The sequence below is a fragment of the Protopterus annectens genome, chromosome 7.part1 (assembly GCF_019279795.1).
Source record: "Protopterus annectens isolate FY-2018-M chromosome 7.part1, PAN1.0, whole genome shotgun sequence".
Lineage (NCBI taxonomy): Eukaryota > Metazoa > Chordata > Ceratodontiformes > Protopteridae > Protopterus > Protopterus annectens.
Genome location: NC_056740.1, coordinates 522,061,832 through 522,084,584, shown reverse-complemented (window position 1 = coordinate 522,084,584; position 22,753 = coordinate 522,061,832). Strand labels below are relative to the sequence as shown.

The 22,753-nt window shown below is 40.6% G+C and overlaps 1 protein-coding gene across 6 annotated transcripts in view; it reads left to right on the top strand.

Annotated features, from left to right (window-relative positions):
• The window catches only part of RAB27A (RAB27A, member RAS oncogene family), a 1,055,478-nt gene that overhangs the window by 828,205 nt on the left and 204,520 nt on the right, over nucleotides 1–22,753 (top strand). For all 6 annotated transcript variants that reach the window (XM_044078949.1, XM_044078945.1, XM_044078950.1 and 3 more), the window contains one exon: nucleotides 21,944–22,129. In XM_044078949.1, coding sequence (XP_043934884.1) covers nucleotides 21,971–22,129 — 159 coding nt within the window. In that variant the 5' untranslated portion in view covers nucleotides 21,944–21,970. The remainder of the gene's footprint in view (nucleotides 1–21,943; nucleotides 22,130–22,753) is intronic.

Sequence of the window (22,753 nt, the reverse complement as noted above, 5' to 3'; positions counted from 1 at the left end):
ATGATGACACCATTACCGATGTACTCATCTTTCAGCCCTAGGGAAATGAAAAGTCTTGTGGGGTTCTTTTCCCATCAGTAAACAGTTGGGTAAGTAGAGTGCCCAGACAAAACCTCAGTGATCAGATAGCAGGACCAGAGTAGTAAGTATAAGATACATTCAGGCCATCTGTATTATTTTGTTTCCAGACATCATCTCTTTTTGACGTCATCTGTTTAAGATCTGTAGTAATCTTATGTTACGCATCAGTAGTTTGCTTTTCACAGGAGCTACAGTAGCTTTAAAATGTATAGTTTAATGTAAATGAGATTGCATTGTGTAAGGACATGATTTAGTGTAATACATTCTGGTATTGCCATACTGTTTGTTACTTAAATTGGTTAACTGTAAAGTCTTCCAAGATCTAACATTTTCTCTGAAGTTGTTGTGCATGACCACTAACAGATGCAGCTAGGTTACGTTTTAATCTATGCTTTGAAGGTTTATATAATAATCCCACCTAAAATGTTTTGTTCACTCGTTATCTTAGCATTACTAGTAACAGAGACAACCTGAGTACGTCCAGACAGATTCACTATTTCATTTCTTATTACCCACTTAGTCCATTTTCATTTCTTGGGTATTTAGACCCTTTCCCTTAAGGACTTGTATATGTGTGTACCTATGACACACACACACACACACACACACACACACACACACACACACACACACACACACACACACGCACACGCAGTACATGCACATGCTTGCCTACAGGATATTTGACAGAATCGTCAGTTCATGTAAATGTGTCTTTAAGGTGTGGTTGGAAACAGGGAGTGCATCAGACTTTGCACAAAAGTTACCTCAGCCAAGAACCAAAGTACCCGTGGTATTATTGCAGTCACAGTCTTCATTTGCTTTCACCAGTAATGATCGTTTGTGCTTATCTGTGACTCACAGATACAGAGTCTGAAAACAAAACAAGTGACATTATTGGTTCCAGATTTATTTTATAAATGATTCCTTCTTGTCAAGGAATTTGATGTGATTGAACAGAGTACAGATGACAGAATATTCTGTTCTTCACTAAGAATGCAATGGAAATGAGGACACAGTGACTATGTGGCTAAGGTCTTAACCTCACTGACCCTAATCACTGTCTGGGTCAGATTTTTATGCTCCCCATGTTTTTTAAGGATTCCCTTCCACATCCCAAAAGCATATAGGGTTTTTGTAACTCAATTGTAGGCAATATTCCACCAAAGTGTACCCAAAATTGAACAGAGGCAGCACCACAGACTCTAGGTCTTGCCTATTGTGGGAAGAGTTATGTAGAAATGGACATGGGTATTTGCAAATGCTAAGTGGATTGAGGACCCAGCCTACCCTGACCTACACTACCAATGACACATACTGATAGTGAGAGAGATCTATGCATGCTTAAATTGACCAATATTTCATCAACATAAAGCCAAGCAGCCATGCTTTATTAAGCTACTGGCTAGCATGTGCCCCGAGTTACCTGGGTAGCATTGTTGAGTGAAAGCTAGACATAAAAAACACAATCAACCTTCCAGATATGAACTAAAGCTTGCTACAGTGAATATAGGTTTACTAACAGGATCAGATATGAACTAAAGCTTGCTACAGTGAATATAGGTTTACTAACAGGATCAGATATGAACTAAAGCTTGCTACAGTGAATATAGGTTTACTAACAGGATCAGATATGAACTAAAGCTTGCTACAGTGAATGTAGGTTTACTAACAGGGTCAGATTTGAACTAAAGCTTGCTACAGTGAATGTAGGTTTACTAACAGGATCAGATATGAACTAAAGCTTGCTACAGTGAATGTAGGTTTACTAACAGGATCAGATATGAACTAAAGCTTGCTACAGTGAATGTAGGTTTACTAACAGGATCAGATATGAACTAAAGCTTGCTACAGTGAATATAGGTTTACCAACAGGATCAGATATGAACTAAAGCTTGCTACAGTGAATATAGGTTTACTAACAGGATCAGATATGAACTAAAGCTTGCTACAGTGAATATAGGTTTACTAACAGGATCAGATATGAACTAAAGCTTGCTACAGTGAATATAGGTTTACTAACAGGATCAGATATGAACTAAAGCTTGCTACAGTGAGTGTAGGTTTACTAACAGGATCAGATATGAACTAAAGCTTGCTACAGTGAATATAGGTTTACTAACAGGATCCAATATGAATTAAAGCTTGCTACAGTGAATATAGGTTTACTAACAGGATCAGATATGAACTAAAGCTTGCTACAGTGAGTGTAGGTTTACTAACAGGATCAGATACAAACTAAAGCTGCCTCATCTAGGCCATTCAGACCATTTGTCCATACTCTTGACTCCAGCATACACCGCTGTTAGGAGAAGACCAGATTACTACAAAGATTGTTAAAATATAGCCAGAAGGTACAGTCTCCCAGCTAAAGGATTGCTTTGAGAGAACTAACTGGGGCATTTTTGACGATCAGGATCTGGAAGACTACATATCAATGGTACTCTGCTGCATAAAAACCTGTGTTGACAATGTCACCGTTAGCAAGCACATTCACGTGTGCCCTAATCAGGAGCCATGTATGATAAAGGAGATCAGATTTCTTCTTAAGCACCGCAATACAGCCTTCAGCTATGGCAACAGAGTCCTTTACAGCATGGCTATAGCTAACCTAAAGAAAGCCATCAAAGAGGCTAAAGTGGCCCATAAAAGGAAGATAGAGGATCACTTTGCCAACAAGGACCCACAACGACTATAACAAGGTATTCAGCACATCAGTCATAAAACCAGTAACTGTATGGCTTTGACGGAGATGCTTCGATGGCAGAGAAACTTAATTATTTCTTCAGCAATTTTGAGGTGGAAAAAGCAGAGATAGTCACACACAGGCACTGGCAGATAAGCCACAGCAGTCTCATGTCATTTATACCAGTCTGCTACAACCACACCTTTACAGTTCAAGAGCGTGTTGAAAGATGTATGGTTAAAGTGGTAAATCCAAGAAAGGCTGCTGGCCCTGATGGAGTGAAGGGATGGGTGCTGAAAGACTGCACAGACCAGCTCTGTGGGGTCTTCACAAAGATCTTCAACATGTCCTTTAATCTACTATTCCATCTTGTCTATGAGCATTCCACTGCCAAAGAAACCTGTCATCAGTATCAGTGATTGCTGTCCAGTGGCACTTACTCCAGTCATCATGAAGTGTTTTGAACAACTGGATGTTCTTTGTGTTTCACTGTTGCAGTCATCACATTTGGGTTATCCCTGCCAGGGTAGCCTTAAGCCGCCTGAATACCAGAGACTTAGTATTTCTGCGTCAGTTGCTGTCGCTTGAGGACTGACGTCAGGTCGTCGGTGGTATAAAGGAAGGTATCTGATGCCATTACATCAGTTTTTCTTGCAGTAACCTGTCAGGAGCCCCCAAAGTAGGAGGCCAGGCTCTGGTGGTAGAACTTCACCAGTGGAAAATAAATACCAATATGCCCCTTGTAAGGAAAGGAGAACAATAAGGAATAATGGTAATGAAAGGAGGAAGAGAAGAAAGGGGGATGGAGGGAGGGAAACCAGGACTGCAACAGTGAAGACACTCGAACATCTACATTTACGGTAAGTGTACATAACTGTACTGTGTTCTTCGTGTTTCACTGTTGCAGTCATCACACTTGGGTAGATTCCCAAAGCTGAGGAAATGGGTGGAGGCAGTCCAGGAAGCTAGGGGCTGGCTAGGATGCCCTGCAAGACTGCAGAGGCAAAGCATGCCCTGGATTTGGAGAAGAGAGGCAGGTGGTAATGCTTGGTAAAAGTATGAACAGATGTCCAGGTGGCAGCCTCCAGGATGTCTTTGTGGGGACTCCTCTGAGGAAAGCTGCAGAGGTGGAGGCTGCTCTGGTGGAGTGTGTCCTGAACCCCCCCCCCCCTGTGGGGAGGCTTGTCATGCTGTTTGTAGCAGAAATGGATACAGTGTGCTATCCATTTGGAAATGGTTTGCTTGGAGATGGCTTTGCCTTCTGCCTCTGAAGCAAAGCTAACCAGCAGTTGATCAGACTTTCTGAAGGGCTTAGTCCTGTCAAGATAGTATTTGAGCTGTCTGTGCACATCTAGAGAGGGCAGAATCTTTTCCCCCTTATTTTGGGAGTTAGGAAAGAAGGTGGGTAAATGGATGACCTGACGTCAGTCCTCAAGTGACAGCAACCGATGCAGAAATACTAAGTCTCTGGTATTCAGGCTGGCCGAGGGCTACCCTGACAGGGATAACCCAGATGTGATGACTGCAACAGTGAATACACTCGAACATCTACATTTATGGTAAGTGTACACAACTGTACTTTCTGAGACACATCAATAGCAGTCTCCCAGTTATCTTGAATACACACCAGTATGCTTAACAGAGCAAACAGGTCTACGGAAGATGCCATCTCCACTGCCTTTCACACTATACTTTGTCATCTTGAGCAGCAGGGGGAGCTATGTGAGGATGCTCTTTGTAGACTTTATTTCAACTTTTAACACATTTATCCTGGATAAACTGATCACTAAACTTGCTGGCCTAGGACTTTCAGAACCTACCTGCCGTTGGTTTAAAGACTTTTTGAATAACTATCCTTAGATGGTTAGACTAGGCCTGTACCTCTCCTCCCCTCTCAGGCTAAACACTGGTGTCCCACAAGGCTGTGTGCTGAGCCCCCTTCTGTATACTCTTTACACCCATGACTGTGTCCCCAGTCATTCTACTAATACCATCATTAAGTTTGCAGATGACACCACTGTGGTTGAACTTATTTCAGGAGGAGACGAGTCAGCATATAGAGATGAAGTTCAAAGACTGGCTGCATGCTGTATTGGTGTATCGACAACAACCTTGCCAGGAACTCTGCCAAAACAAAAGAACTCAAAATAGATTTCTGGAGACACAACACTGATCACAACACAATATACGTCAATGGAGGCTGTATGGAAAGGGTTCCTGCCTTCATGTTTCTAGGTCTACATGTGGCAGAAGATCTCTGATGGTCCATAAACACCGTGGAGGCAGTCAAGAAGGCACAACAGAGACTCCATTTCCTGAGGATCTCCATGAAAATCAACCTGCAAGAAAAGCTAGTGGTGTCTTTTTACTGCTGTTTTATTGAAAGTGTGCTGACATGCTGCATTTCCACGTGGTATGCCAACAGATTGCTGGAAAGAAGACAGGAAAGCCCTTCAAAGGATAATGAGCTCTGCCAGAAAGTCATTGGTTGCTCACTGCCCTTTTTGGAGGAGCTCTTCAGCTCTCCCGGTCTCTGCAGGGCAAGCAACATCTTAAAAGACCGTTCTCAACATGGGAATCACCTGCTTGAGCTGCTGCCTTCTAGCAGATGGTTCAGGTCCATCCTATCTCGGACAAACAGACGTAAGAACAGTTTCTATCCCAGAGCTGCACATGAACTGAACAATGCTACATGAGTACAGATAATAGCCATTTGCACTATAAGGTATATGTTTACATTCCTGTGCACCTTATTTTATTACATTCTTGTGCAATTTATCCAAGTGCAATAACTTATTTGTTTTCTGCATTATATTGCATTATATTGTATTATTTGGTATTGTACTGTATTCTCTAATTTATTCATGTTCATTATATGTTAATGCACCTTAGGAGGATTGCTACAAATTTTGTTGTACTTGTGCAGTGACAATAAAGAAATCTTATCTTGTCTTATCTACCCTTGTCAGAGAGTTGCTCCCACTTGTAAGAAAGGAGAGTGGCAAATTTTATATAATGCAATCTAATGGCAAGAGGTATCGGAGAAAGAAGCTGTCACAGTCTGAGGTGGAACATATTCCGCACAAGGTAATAAGATTATGTATCTGCTGTAGAGTCTTTGGCTTCAGACACAAGTATCAAGGCTTTTTAGACTGTTTATAGATGACTTAGTGTTGAAGAATAGATGTAGTTGGTTTGTATAGTAGGAGAGAGGAGCGAAGAATAGATGTAATTGGTTTGTATAATAGGAGAAAGGAGAGAAGAATAGATGTAATTGGTTTGTGTAGTAGGAGAAATTAGATGGTATCTAGGCATATATCCATTTACTCTAGTTCTACAAGTTGCATTAGATAGTAGCATAGGTGTTAATCAAACAACTACGGGCACTCATAAAATTGTCTAAGGCCAGCTTCGAGAGAAAAATTGCACAGGACACTAAGGATAATCACAAGGCTTTCTTTAGTTATGTTAGGAACCTGGGTGGGAATTCCCAGATATGCTCAGAATTAGTCCAAAATGACAAAAAATACACTGAACCCACAGACATTGCCAACATCCTAGCTGACAGGTTCAGCGCAAACTTCTCCCCCCCCTCTCACCAAAAGGGCAAATATCTATCCCAGCAGAGTGCTGCCCCCCTGACATTTCAGATGCTCAGGTAAGAGCCGTCCTCTCCAAAGCAGAAAACACAGCATCAATGGGACCAGACGGTGTCCCGGGCTGTGTCCTACATGAACTCCAAGAAGAGCTAAACCCAAACATAAAACTACTGTTCAATCTCAGCCTTACTACAGGATATGTACCCAAAGAGTGGCGTACAGCAACGGTGGTCCCTCTCCACAAAGGTGGTGCCTCAACGGATCCTGGAAACTCACCCCATAAGCCTGACTAGCTTGGTCTGCAAAGCTATGGAAAGGATCATCATGGACCTTATAAATAAAGATATTGGGGACCTACAGACACTGGATCCTACCCAGTTCGGCTTTAAGGGCATATCCTGCCTCTTAAACCTGATCGATTTCTTTGAAACAGTCACCAAGGCCATTGACGAGGGGAAGGTGGTCCACACAGCCTACCTGGACCTCGCAAAAGCCTTCGATACAATACCCCACTTGGGCATTATAGATAAGCTCACCAGCTTAAATATAAACCCCTATGTCAGTAGATGGGTTGCAAACTGGCTCAAGGACAGAACCCACATGGTTAGATTTGTTGGAGCCATGTCAGACTCCAAACCAGTTACAAGTGGCGTCCCACAAGGCTCATTCCTGGGACCTCTCTTGTTCAGTGTATATTTCTCAGAGGTACAGGCCAACACGGAAGGACTGTGGCTGACCAAGTTCGCAGATGACTGCAAACTGGGTGCCATAATCGACTCTCCAGCCGACACAAGCATCCTCCAAAAGGGCTCATAGAAACAGACAACTGGTGCCAGAGCCATGGCCTCAAGCTAAATGCCAAAAAGTGTATAGTCATCCCCTTTGGCAAAAACAAAGTGCCCACAAATTACCACATAGGTGGTAATCCATTAAGTACGGAAAAAGTAATTAGGGACCTGGGGACCCAAGTTGATAGCAATCTCTCATTTGACAACCACGTGGCCAAAGTGGTTAGAAAAACATTTTATATAGCCCACCTAATCATTAAGGGATTCACATCTAGATCAGGGGAGGTCATCGTGCCTCTTTACTCATCCCTCATCAGGCCCATAATTCAGTGCAATGCCCCTTTTGGGATGTACCTTACCAGACACCTGCAGCAACTGGAAAGACCCCAAAAGTACCTCACCAAAAGGATCAAAGGGCTCAAACAGATGCCATATGACCCCATTCCCAAGTCAAAGTACGATTAAAGTTCATAAAGTTAGTATTGTTTCAATCTTTCATGTCAGCCAAAAGTGCTCTTCGCAGTACCCGCAGTGTGCCCAGTAATGACTCCTCCTGCAGTTCATAAGGAGTTACATGGATTGGTAACCTATCTAAATATGATTGTAGATTCTTTTTATAAGACCCATTGCTCCTACTACAATTGGAACTGTCTGGGTATCTTTCGTCCACATTGCTCTCGTTTCTTAGGTATGTCTTATCCCCAAAATATAAAGTTGCAAAGAAAAAAATGCACCTTTCAGTTATGTTCATGACCTGACTGTAAGGTCTCATGGCAGGGTCATTTAACCATGAAAACAAATAGAAATGAACTTAACTGTGCTGTGTTGGATAAGAAAATGTTAAAGAATTGACTAAGGCTCTCACATTGCAGCTAGTCATGCTTGTATTCATCTTTTCTTTTCTAATTTACAAAAGAACTTGAATTATTTGTTATCCTGTTTTAATTCCTTCAGAACAGAATGGTCTTCCTTTAATGAGAGACAGAAGAGAACTACCAGAATTAGGATGGTGGAAACAATGTTAACTAGGGACCGTGGAGCTGGTGTAATGGAGTTAATGTATCTAGATATGTGTATCTATTGCCACTGTCCTCATCTGTTGTCAATGTATGTTTAAGTGAGATAAGATACATAATCAATCTAGACCTTAAAAAATTGTGTATCGTTTCTCATTTGTATCAGCTCTTGACCTTGTAAATCTCATTAGAAGTTAAGCAGTCATCATCATCTTCTTTCGGCTATTTCCGTTAGGGGTCGCCACAGCGGATCATCTGTTTCCATTTCTTCCTGTCCTCTGAATCTTGCTCTGTCACACCAACCACCTGCAGGTTCTCTTTCACCACATCCATAAACCTTATCTTAGGCCTTCCTCTTTTCCTGTTACCTGATAGCTTCATCCTTATCTTTTCCCCCAATATACTCAGCATCACTCCTCAGCACATGTGCAAACGAACGTACTCTTGCCCCTCTGGTTTTGTCTCCAAACCTTCCAACCTGGGCTGACCCTCTAATATACTTATTCCTAATCCTGTCCACCCTCGTCATACCCAGTGCAAATCTTAACATCTTTAACTCTGCCACATCCAGCTCTGACTCCTGCCTTTTTGTCAATGCCACTGTCTCAAACCCATATAACATAGCTGGTCTCACTACCCTCTTGTAGACCTTCCGTTTCACTCTTACTGGTACTCGTCTATCACAAATCACTCCTGACACTCTTCTCCACCCACTCTATCCTGCCTGTATTCTCTTTTTCACCTCTCTTCCGCACTCACCAGGTTAAGCACTATCGCCCAAAATAGTTGAACAAATGCATCCATTTTGTTATATCAATTTCTTACTCTCTTGAATCAAACTATAATTTGTTACTTCAACTATGAACTTTCTAATGTTCTTTGTTTCACTGTTACAGTCTTGACTTGTGGGATTTCCAGCCATGGAAGCCCTTGGCTCTCTTGACTCCGAGAGAAAAATCTCCCTCTCCAGCAGCTGCAAATGTGCTAATCAACGTCAGTACATTGAGGTATAAGGGGGGTTGGCCAGCACAATAAGCTCAGTTCTTTCTTGCCATCTGAGTCCAAAGCAGAGTTCCACTCAGTGCGTCAGTCGGTCTGCACCAGTGAGATAAAGATGCAAATGAATTTAGAACTTAACAAACTGTGTCCAATGTCTCATTGCATGTAAATCTCATCAGAAGTTAGGCATGAATACCAAGATAGCTGAATGAATGCATCCATTTTGTTATATCGCTTTCTTACTCTCTTGAATAAAACTATACTCTGTTACTGCAACTGTGAACTTTTTGTTCTGTACCCATTTAATGTTTGTTATGTATATTCCAGACAGTGACTGAAATGTGTTCCTTTATGTTAGCCCACAAGCCCAGTTATCAGATTTCAAGATATTAAAAGAAAACATGACTTCAGTTGTTTAGCATTGTATTAATAACTTTTTATTCCTGTACAGCCCAACATCAATGCAGCATATTTTTCAGGACTTCTCACTATATGTAGCTTTTAGTATAGCAGCACTGCTGTAGGCTTCTTGATAGTGACATGTAGAAGCTGGAATTTTTATTTTTGTAATATAAAGTGAATTCTAGATTTAATTTCAAGAAATGCACTGAGTTTTCATACTTGAAGAGTGAAAATTGTTTATCCAGGAAACTGAAGCATATTTTCAACTCTAGACCTATACACTGGACACATTGGGGTGGTAAGGTTATGTGGGTAGGAGAAAAAAAAACAGCATCTCATTATGTGTGGTTTAAGTTGTAAAATTTACAAATGTAGAGAGACAGGCCTCTTAGCTGACCATATTTTGGAACGTTCCTAACAGAGATGGGCCTTTCAGCTGTCCCTGTTTTGGAGGAATATTCCTGTCTGAGAGACAGACATCTCAACTATCCCTATTTGAAGGAACATTCCTATTTGAGAGACAGACCTCTCAGCTCTCTCTATTTTGGAGGAACATTCCTATTTTCATGACCGATTTCCTCCTGCACACAATGTTTCTAATTTTTGGAGGTATATCTCTATTTTCAGGCTTGATTTACCCTTATACACAATTTTCTGAATCATGTTTCATCACACAATTTTTTTGAAGCTAATTTTCTGAAGCTTGCCTCATCACACATGATTTTTGAAACTATTACATGGAAAGCAACACTACATGACCTGTCTCTATTTTGGAGGAACATTCCTATTTGAGAGAGAGAGCCCTCTCAGCTGACCCTATTTTGGAGGAACATTCCAGTTTTCATGCCTGATTTACCCCTGCACATGAAGTTCCCAATTTTTGGAGGTATGTCCTTATTTTTGGACTTAATTTACACCTTCACACAATTTTCTGAATACCCTTTATCGCACATGATTTTTAAAGCTGTCTAGTACAAAGGAAAATCACACTATATGACCAAAATATCAGTGGCACCAATAACTTAAAAAGAAGAGGACACACATCTTAATTTCTCTTTTTCTTGCATGGTAGAATTTTGCAATACCTTTTATTAAAGGCTACAGATGTTACACTGTCTCTAATATGTTAGTTTTTCCTTCATTTTCATCACTGTTTTTAAATGCGTTTCTGAGTAGTATCCTGCATTCCTACTAGAAGTGGGAAGAGTTGTGTGCTGTTTCATATTCAAATCTTATGCTACTTGCATGTCAAGAATTTTGGCTGAATATACTTACTTTTCAAGGATCATTTATGTATTTTCAATGTTTGTAGTTTGAGAGGAATGAGGAGAGATGAAGGCAAATACAGAAAATCTTAGAATAATATCTAATGCATGTTTCGGATACAGAAGGATAATATTGAGACAAATGTGGTAGGTGTGTTATGGACATAACTCTAAACATATAAGTGCAAGAGATGTTGACAAAGCCAGAAATAATGGGGACGAGGCCCAAAATCACGGACAAATTTTAAACGTTACTGTTATAAATGTAGAAAGTTGCTAGAATGACAGGTTTTGCATTAGCATGCATTTTCTGAAGGACGTGAAATCTGAGAATCAGATACATGTCATTCATTATTAAGTGGCATCAGTCTTCATAGAATTGCCTGAAAAAAATACATTTTAAGAGGAACAGACCAAATATCTAAGGCAAAATTCTGCACATTCAGGAATAAGCTCGACAGTTGACAGCTGTGGTTATGATTGCAGTCAACATTAACCATGGTAACTTATGTAAGGAATGATTTCTACCATGTGTATACTGGAGATGAAATGAAGTTTAGGCTCACTATGGTCCCCTACCCTACCCCAATTCCCATCCAACCCCACGTACTCTACACTTCTACTGTATCCATCCCTCCCACTCCCTCCAGCCAGTCCCAGCTTCCTTCCAAGCCATCCAATCTACTCTTACTTCCTCCCTACTTAGACACTCCTCCTCCCATCAGGTCAGGCCAGATTCACACATAATTCTTTCTCCTTTCACCTCACCTCTACATTGCCTTCTATCTGTTTGCACTTATCTCTCAAATTGTCCTTATAATTGCCATTAGCTAACCTACCAACATGACACACCTTCTGCTCACCTCTACCCTGCTCTTTCTTCTCCCTGTATCTTCATCCTGTCATCACACCTTAACACACAAAAACCCCACCTCTACAATCACCTACCCAGAATCAAGCTTCTCAGTTACTCTTTCCTTCCTTATTGCTCCTGCCCTATTCAATCATAATGACACCCCCCTAGTCAGAATTAAATTATTCCTACAGCTCTCTGTGCCACCCAAACCTAAACTAAAATACCACTTATCGTACATCAAATCTTCACAACCAAAACATCTTGTACTTAAATTACTATTCTCAGGCGATATTCACCCAAACCCAGGTCCAGTCACCTTCTCCTGTTCCTCCTCTCATTCCACTCTATCTTCCCTCCCCCACTTAGTTCCCTCTTCTCAAACTCACTCCTCCTCAACTTCCAAACACCTAACTTTCCTTGCCCTCAGTATTCAAAGTTTATTAAACAAAGTCACCTACCTACATTCTTGGATATATCTCAACCTTTCAGAAACCTGGATAAAACCCCACATATCTGACATTGAAATCTTACCCACTGGCTAAAATATAATTCGCCAGGACAGACTAAACAAAAAAGGGGGGGTGTAGCCATTCTATACTCTAACCAGTTCTCCCTCTACCCCTATCTTTGTCAGTGCCAAATTTCTACCCCATGGCGTCCTTATAGTAAACTGCAAATTGAAAAACCATAAAAAGATTGCTATTTCTACTAGCTGTATTCCCCCCGGTACAACATTTCTACCCTAGACTCTACTTTGTTTCCTGGATCCCTCAAACTGTCTACTATGAAACTATTATATTAGATGACGTAAACAAAGACTGGTGTTCGCTAACCTCAGACTCGACAACTTCTAGTATTAACCTCCTTTGTTTCTCCCAATAAATTACTTTTCCACTAGCCTGTACAAATGCATCAATACCGGCACCGCACTTCATTGGATCCTTTTTTCCAGTCCTAACCTATACCAAAACCCCACTACAATGTTAGATAGCCTTAGTGACCATCTACCTCCCTCTGTTTAAAGACATCCCCTCATGATTTGCAAACCCCACTAATATAAAGACTGCCTTAATGTGTCACAACTTTAACCCTTACACCTTTAACCAGGTACTCTATTCTATTAACTGGTCCTTCCTCTATGACCTCTCATTAGAACAAGCTGTTCTTGAATTTAACTCCATCTTTCTAAGCACTCTAGATTCATTAGCCCCCATCAGGAAAATTAGAACTAAATCTAATTTTGCCCCGTGATTGACACAAGACACACGCACTGTCATGCGCAAAAGAAATATTGCTTGGAAAAACTGGAAAAAAAAACAAATCTCCTTCCAGTCTTCTATGTTTGAGACAACTTCGCAGTTCTACTAAAAAGTAAATTATTCAAGACAAAAGAAATTTTTGCCTAAAATCACAAACTGACCATCACTCTAACTCCAAACAATTCTGGAATACTATCAACAAACTTGTACATCCAGGTAGTTCCTTTCCACCTTCTCCCTGTCCCAAAAGTTCTGCTTTAGACACAGCTATACTTCTAAATTCATGTTCATTGACTCCGTTCAAAATTTAACCAAAAAAGACATAAAGTTGCCACCCTACCATATCCCCCTCACTCTCCATATACTCTACATCCTTCTCTCTTAAGCCCACTCCTACAGCTTATATCAGATCACTTCTCAGCAAACTTAAAACTTGTTCTCCCTCAGCCGATAACCTTCCTCTTCTCTTCCTTAAACTGGCCACTAATTCTATCACTTATCCCATCTCCATACTAATTAATAGATCAATACAAGAAGCCACAGTTCCTGATATCTGGAAGAAATTCTATGTTATACCCTTACACAAAGGGGGTAACTCTACTGATCCCTCTAATTTCAGGCCAGTAGCCATTCCGTCACCATTGTCCAAGATCCTCGAAAAATGCATTTACAAGCAACTAATAGATCACCTTCTTCCTTCAGGAAAATCTCCTTACACCCACTCAGCATGGCTTTTGCCCTAACCATAGTACCTCAACAGCACTAATATATTTTATTCAAACTATCTCTAGATCTTGTGTTAACAAATTAGTCTCTTGCCTATTTCTTGAACTCTCAAAAGCCTTCGACACGGTCTCCCACAACCTACTTCTGTCTAAACTATCTAACTTTAATCTCTCTAACTCTGCTGTCTCCTAGTTATCTAGCTGTCTCTCCAACAGACTCTAGTTTGTAAAATGGCTCTCTGCTCTCTCCCCCTTCCTTCCTGTCCAAACAGGGGTTCCCCAAGGCTCTATCCTTGGACCCCTACTTTTTAACATTTTCATCGACATACCAGTGGAAGCATGGAGGTGCTTAGGAGAAATGGCAGTGGAATTTGTAACCAGATTGTTTAATGACATTTTGGAAAGTCAGAGGATGCCTGAGGAGTGGAGAAAGTGTTTTGGTACCTATCTTTAAGAATAAGGGTGATGTGCAGAGCTGCAGTAACTACAGAGGGATAAAACTGATCAGTCACAGCTTGAAGTTATGGGAAAGAGTGGTGGAAGCTAGGTTAAGAAGGGAGGTGATGATTAGTGATCAGCAGTATGGTTTTGTGCCAGGAAAGAGCACTACAGATGCAATGTTTGCTCTGAGAGTGTTGGAGAAATACAGAGAAGGTCAGAAGGAGTTGCATTGTGTCTTTGTGGACTTAGAGAAAGCATATGACAGGGTGCCTAGAGAGGAGTTGTGGTATTGTATGAGGAAGTCGGGAGTGGCAGAGAAGTATGTAAGAGTGGTACAGGATATGTACGAGGGTAGTGTGACATTGGTGAGGACTGCGGTGGGAGTGACAGATACGTTTAAGGTGGATGTGGGATTACATCAAGGATCAGCTCTGAACCCTTTCTTATTTGCAGTGGTAATGACCAGGTTGACAGATGAGATCAGACAGGAGGCCCCGTGGACTATGATGTTTGCAGATGACATTATGATCTGTAGTAAGAGTAGGGACCAGGTTGAGGAGACCCTGGAGAGGCGGAGATGTGCTTTAGAGAGGAGAGGAATAAAGGTCAGCAGGGCTAAAACAGAATATATGTGTGTAAATGAGAGGGAGGGTAGAGGAATGGTGGGGATGCAGGGAGTAGAATTGCTAAAAGGTGGATGAGTTTAAGTACTTGGGATCAACAGTTCAGAGTAATGGTGAGTGTGGAAGAGAGGTGAAGAAGAGAGTACAGGCAGGGTGGAATGGGTGGAGAAGAGTGTCAGGAGTGATTTGTGACAGACTGGTACCAGTAAGAGTGAAAGGGAAGGTCTACAAGAGGGTAGTGAGACCAGCTATGTTGTATGGGTTGGAGACGGTGGCATTGACAAAAAGGCAGGAGTCAGAGCTGGATGTGGCAGAGTTAAAGATGTTAAGATTTGCACTGGGTGTGATGATGGTAGACAGGATTAGGAATAAGTATATTAGAGGGTCAGCTCAGGTTGGACAGTTTGGAGACAGTCAGAGAGGTGAGATTGCATTGGTTTGGACATGTGCTGAGGAGGGATGCTGGGTATATTGGGAAAAGGATGCTTAGAATGAAGCTGCCAGGTAAGAGGAAGAGAGGAAGGCCTAAGATATGGTTTATGGATGTGGTGAGAGAGGACATGCAGGTGGTTGGTGTGAAAGAGCAAGATGCAGAGGACAGGTGAAATGGAAACAGATGATCTGCTGTTGCGACCCCTAATGGGAACAGCCGAAAGAAGATGATGATGATCAATGACCTACAGTCTTCCTGCTCGCACTCTTCTTTAATACAGTATGCCAATGACTCCACTGTAATTTCCTCCTGACAATCTCCCCAACCTCCTTACCCTTACCCAAGACTCACTCCACTCAGTCGAAAAATGGCTTGCATCTAACCAACTCCTACTTAACCATAAAAAAAAAAACAAGCTATTCCTCTTCCTCCCAACATTTCTCCAACACCACAAATCTACCGTCTCTGTCTCCTTCCTAAAAAAATACACCTATTAATGTAGAATCACACACAAAACTGTAAGGAGTTATAATAATGACCAATTCAAATTTGATCTGCATATCCAAAACTGTACAAAAAGACTCATCAAAAACTTGACCTGCTCAACAGAACTAAAAATAAATGTCTCTCAAACGAAGCTAAACTCTCTCTTGCTCAAGCCTACCTACTCCCCACTTTACTATATGCTGCCTCAATCCTTCCTAATCTCCAAGCCAAGCCAATCTCTTATCCAAACATGAACTAACATACACTAAAACTGCCAGATTTGCAGCAAATCAACCCTATCGCTGTCATCACTACATATCTTTAAAAACCTACAATGGCTGAAATTTCAACATCAACTCCTCCTTCCTCAACTACATCTGACCCACTCCTGCCTGTACCAACCCAACATTTGTCCTGCACTATCTGATCTAGTCTATCTCTGTAGTCCTACTCGCACACTCTGTAGCTCTGAGCAACACCTCCTGCAAATCTACAATCCCAGGAGAACCATTGGCAAACTCCTCTATAATCACTCAACCTCCAAGGCATGAAACAAACTGTCCCTAAGTTTAAGATCTATTTCTAAGCCAAATTGCTGCAAGAAAACTCTAAAAGACCACCTATTAAAATCCTGGACCTGTTCTTGCTCTGTTCCTACTTAATCTACCTCTCCCCCTCTTCTTTTTCTCTTCCTTAATATCTGTTTTTTGACTCTAAATTAACCTCTGTCACCTATGTCAAAAATGTAGGCTGTATTTCAACACTTCTTACCCAGAATGGATAATTGTACATTACCCCAAAATGTACGACAATTTTGTGAACCTAATTCTTAATGAATATCAAACTGTAACTGTTTGATTGTACCTGATAATTCTTTTGATCATATTTTGTAATTTTAATTTATGCACTAATCATATACTGTATTTCTTCTTTTTTGGTGATCTACTTTTGTCATACATTATTCAATACACTACAATTCAATACACTTATACAAAATTCTAGGCCGCAGTGAATAACATCCTCCAGCCCAGAAAAAACACTACACCACCTCCAGACATCAAAGGCACTGACCCCTGACATAGCCACAGGCTTCAATAACTACTTTACCTCTTCCATACTTAAATTAGTAAACAATATATCACCCACAACCCAACCACAATCCCTAAACTGCCAAACTAATTCCACCCCCTTCTCACTTAACCCAGTACCAACATCAACTATTCAAAAACTTTTAGCAAAACTCAAACCTACCACCCTAGTCCAGTCTCCCAGCCCAGTATCTCCAAATGGCATCCAAAGCCATTGCCTACCCCATCTCCCTACTCATTAATAGATCTATTTCAATGTGCACCATTCCATCCTTTTGGAAAACCTCATATATCATCCCCCTCCACAAGGGTGACCCCTCTACTGACCTCTCTAACTACTGTCCCTTTGCTATCCTATCACCTCTCTCAAAATTTCTAGAAAAATATATCTATCACCAACTCCTTACCCACCTACTAACCAACAACCTACTATCCAAAACCCAACATGGATTCAGACCATCCCACAGCACCAACACTGCCCTAATCAACTTCTCCAATACCAGAAACTCACACAGGAACCAAGGGAAACTGGTCTCCGCCACCTTCCTAGACTTATCCAAGACATTTGATACAGTTTCCCATAACAAACTCTGCACCTGTCTCTCTGAACTCAGCTTCAATAACCCCACCCTACAATGGTTTAAAGGTTACCTAAACAACCGCTCACAATCTGTCAAATGGGGTAACTCCCTATCCCCCCACTCCCTGTCACATGCGGCATCCCACAAGGCTCAATCCTTGGCCCCCTTCTCTTCAACATATTTACAAATAATCTCCACCTAGCAACCACTAAAGCCAACATTGTCCAGTATGCAGATGATACAACCCTAATCTGCTCAGCACTCAACATCCATCTACTACAACGTAAAGCCCAGGAATCCTTCACTGAGGTAGAGAACTGGCTAAACAACCACCAACTGATACTAAACCCCCTAAAAACATAGCTAATGCTATTCCACCCAACTAAACAATGTTCCCCCCACCTTCACCATCCTGTCAGCCAACAGCACCCTCATCACCCCAGTAGATGAGGCCAAACTGCTAGGTGTCACATCAACAACTTAAGTAAAAAAAACAAATATCACAAACTGTCTCTAAAGTCCACAAAAAACTAGGTTGCCTCTAGCGTTGGAAACATTTCCTAACCCCTGAGTCTAGAACCACAATAGCCAGTACTCATCTCTTACCAACATTGCTTTATGCCTCTCCAGTTCTTACCAACGTTATTAAAACCGACCTGAACAAACTCTCCACATGCTACAACAAAATAGCTAGGTTCACTGCCAATAGTAGATCACACTCCCAAAATTGCCAATCCCTGCTTCAACTACACTGGTTAGAATTTCCAAACCTGCTACGCTATCACCATCTCATCATAGCTCATCAAATTATATACCATCCTGGGAGAACCCCTGCCCTAGCTGACATGTTACAACTCCACCAGGGAACTACGATCAAGTAACAAATCCCTGATTGAAGTCAATCCATGTAAGAACAACTCTGGAGAAGCCCTATTCTCCCATGAGGTTGCAAAAGTATGGAACACACTCCCACCTGAACTCAGACTACAAAATCACATAAGCACATTCAAAGGCCTCCTTAGAGCACACTTCTTTGCTAACCCTCTCTGTAACTGCAAAGACCCCCCCCCCCCTGAATCCTCACTGCCCTGTAGGCAGACTACCCAGTGAAGCCTCCAATGCGTACAACATACTGTCACTTGCAATGCACTTCTTGTAAATATCGACCTACTCCTGAGTATCTTATTTACACAGATTGTACTGTTACTGTAGACATGTAACCTCCTGACTGTACAAATATCGACCTACTCCTGAGTATCTTATTTACACAGACTGTACTGTTATTGTAGACATGTAACCTCCTGACTGTACAAATATTGACCTACTCCTGAGTATCTTATTTACACAGATTGTACTGTTACTGTAGACATGTAACCTCTACTCCTGAGTATCTTATTTACACAGATTGTACTGTTACTGTAGACATGTAACCTCCTGACTGTACAAATATCGACCTTCTCCTGAGTATCTTATTTACACAGATTGTACTGTTATTATAGACATATAACCTCCTGATTGTACAAATATCAACCTACTCCTGAGTATCTTATTTACACAGAATGTACTGGTATTATAGACATGTAACCTCCCGACTGTACAAATATCAACCTACTCCTAAGTATCTTATTTACACAGATTGTACTGTTACTGTAGACATGTAATCTCCTGACTGTACAAATATCGACCTACTCCTGAGTGCCTTATTTACACAGATTGTACAGTTATTGTAGACATGTAACCTCCTGACTGTACAAATATTGACCTACTCCTGAGTATCTTATTTACACTGATTCAACTGTTATTGTAGACATGTAACCTCCTGACTGTACAAATATCGACCTACTCCTGAGTATCTTATTTACACAGATTGTACTGTTATTGTAGACATGTAACCTCCTGATTGTACAAATATTGACCTACTTCTGAGTGCCGTAACCTCCTGACTGTACAAATATCGACCTACTCCTGAGTATCTTATTTACACAGACTGTACTGTTATTGTAGACATGTAACCTCCTGACTGTACAAATATTGACCTACTCCTGAGTATCTTATTTACACAGATTGTACTGTTACTGTAGACATGTAACCTCCTGACTGTACAAATATCGACCTACTCCTGAGTGCCTTATTTACACAGATTGTACTGTTATTGTAGACATGTATCCTTTTGACTGTACTATGTGAGTATCTTATTTACACAGACTGTACTGTTATTGTAGACATGTAACCTCCTGACCGTACAAATATCAACCTACTCCTGAGTATCTTATTTACACAGACTGTACAGTTATTGTAGACATGTAACCTCCTGACTGCACAAATATCGACCTACTCCTGAGTATCTTATTTACACAGATTGTACTGTTACTGTAGACATGTAACCTCCTGACCGTACAAATATCGACCTACTCCTGAGTGCCTTATTTACACAGACTGTACTGTTATTGTAGACACGTATCCTCCTGACTGTACTATGTGAGTATTTTATTTACACAGACTGTACTGTTATTGTAGACATGTAACCTCCTGACGGTACAAATATCGACCTACTCCTGAGTATCTTATTTACACAGATTGTACTGTTACTGTAGACATGTAACCTCCTGACCATACAAATATCGACCTACTCCTGAGTATCTTATTTACACAGATTGTACTGTTACTGTAGACATGTAACCTCCTGACTGTACAAATCTCGACCTACTCCTGAGTATCTTATTTATACAGATTGTTACTGTTATTGTAGACATGTAACCTCCCGACTGTACAAATATCGACCTACTCCTGAGTGCCTTATTTACACAGACTGTACTGTTATTGTAGACGTGTAACCTCCTGACCGTACAAATATCGACCTACTCCTGAGTATCTTATTTACACAGATTGTACTGTTATTGTAGACATGTAACCTCCTGATCATACAAATATCGACCTACTCCTGAGTATCTTATTTACACAGACTGTACTGTTATTGTAGACGTGTAACCTCCTGACTGTACAAATATCGACCTACTCCTGAGTATCTTATTTACACAGACTGTACTGTTATTGTAGACATGTAACCTCCTGACTGCACAAATATTGACCTACTCCTGAGTATCTTATTTTCACAGACTGTACTGTTATTGTAGAAATGTAACCTCCTGACTGTACAAATATCGACCTACTCCTGAGTATCTTATTTACACAGACTGTACTGTTATTGTAGACGTGTAACCTCCTGACTGTACAAATATCGACCTACTCCTGAGTATCTTATTTACACAGACTGTACTGTTATTGTAGACGTGTAACCTCCTGACTGTACAAATATCGACCTACTCCTGAGTATCTTATTTACACAGACTGTACTGTTATTGTAGACATGTAACCTCCTGACTGTACAAATATCGACCTACTCCTGAGTATCTTATTTACACTGATTGTACTGTTACTGTAGATATGTAACCTCCTGAATGTACTATGTGATTGTTTTTGCATTTAACTGTTTTTTACCTGTATGTTAGCTTTCTTGTTATCAAACTTGTGTATTCACACAGTTACTTCCTTGGAGCTTTTCTCCCCAGGACTCCACTGAAAATGGCCACCTGTTGTCCAGTTGGATTTTTCCTGGTAAAAGAAATGCTAAATAAAATAAATAAAATTATTTTGTTTGTATCCTATGGAGCTTTTTCCCTTGGGTCTTCACTGAAAACGGGCAACTGCCCAGTCAGACTAACCTAGTCAACAAATGTCAAGTAAATTAATAAATTGTAATCTGATAGTGATAGTCACTGTATGCATAATATGGGTCACCAGGATTGCATGGATAATTCTAGGACATCTCCGGCAGAAAGGAGATATCAAAGGCAGAGAAGAGGTATAAATTTCACTATAAGTACTCTTTGTGGGCAATTACATTTTGTTTCAGGACTACTAGCAGTGAAAGTACATGCAGCTGTGACAGTATTATGGCTTTATTACAGTCATTAAAAGTTGTGAATTCGCTTTGGAAAGCTAGATTTTGTCTTCTTCAGAGATCTGAACGATATCAGTATAATTTATCAGGCATAAAAATTATACTGTAATACAGATTGCTTGGTATTTGTCATGTATGTGGACACCTCTTCAAGTAATTGTGTGCCTTTGCAAGTAAGAAACCTTTGCATCTGCAGTCAGACTAGAGCCAAGTTACTGTTAATTCATTTAAAAGTAGAGTCAATGTAAGTAAGTTACTATTTGTTTATATTCATATGTAGCAGAGCTGTGAGTATTTCCATTCATTACAAGCTCTGTGTTTCTGCCAGTCATTGATTTTTTTGGTGCATTTGAGTAGCCAGAAATAACTTGAAACTTCAGGATGTTTGATAACAAAAGTCTGCAAAGTGTCATCTGGTCTTCTAATGTATTTTTACAAGCTTCTAAAAAGGAAAATAAGATGATATACTTTGAAAAATGTGCTTCAGTTGTGCACATTGTTCAGAAAAAGTTTGCAATACAGAACTGAATGAGTTGATGCATGTTTCCCATACAGTATTGATAGTTTGGATACAGATTTCTAGTGCAGCACTGAATTTGTAAATGCAATACTGTGATCCATTGCTGAATGTATTGTGTGATTTCTCTCTCACAGGTCAGAGGTCAGAGTCTGTGTCACATAATGGCTGATTGTGAGTATGAGTATGATTACCTCATCAAATTCCTAGCACTGGGTGATTCAGGAGTCGGAAAGACCAGCTTACTCTTCCAGTACACTGATGGAAAGTTCAACTCCAAATTCATCACTACAGTTGGTATCGACTTCCGAGAAAAACGAGTGGTATGTTGTGTGTGTGTGTGTGTGTGTGTGTGTGTGTGTGTGTGTGTGTGTGTGTGTGTGTGTGTGTGGCAGTGCACGCGTGTATGTGTTAAAGGTTACTGTAAAGTTTCAGTAATGAGCAGTTAATTTGCACAAATGTAGTTCTTATTAATTGCTCATTGGTAATGCCATCTATTTATCTTTGGCTGTTTCTTTATTTGTCATGTACAGGACAGTTTAGCAGTACACATGTGAGTGTGAGAAAGCTAAGTAAAACTGTTCTGGCGATCATACCTCTCAAGTGTACCTCATTACGAGGAACGTACCTCATTTGGGGTCTTAAAAAGTTCATGTTCCTCGAAGTTCCTCAAAGTTCTGCATTGAAAGAGTCTGTCACACATTCAGTGTTAGCAATTTTTTAAGTGAAATCCATGGTAAATAGAAATTAATCATATTAATTCATTAAAGAATCTTCTTTATAAGTAAAACCAGCATATGTTAGCCATTCTATGACCTTCCTAGAATGAAGTTGTTAGTAAGCCATTAGTATGTGTTCCACATTTTGCCTATTTGTTCCACAGTATGTAGGCGAGTGTTCCTCGTTTTGGAGATGGAAGGTTGAGAGCTATGCTGGCGATTTCAAGA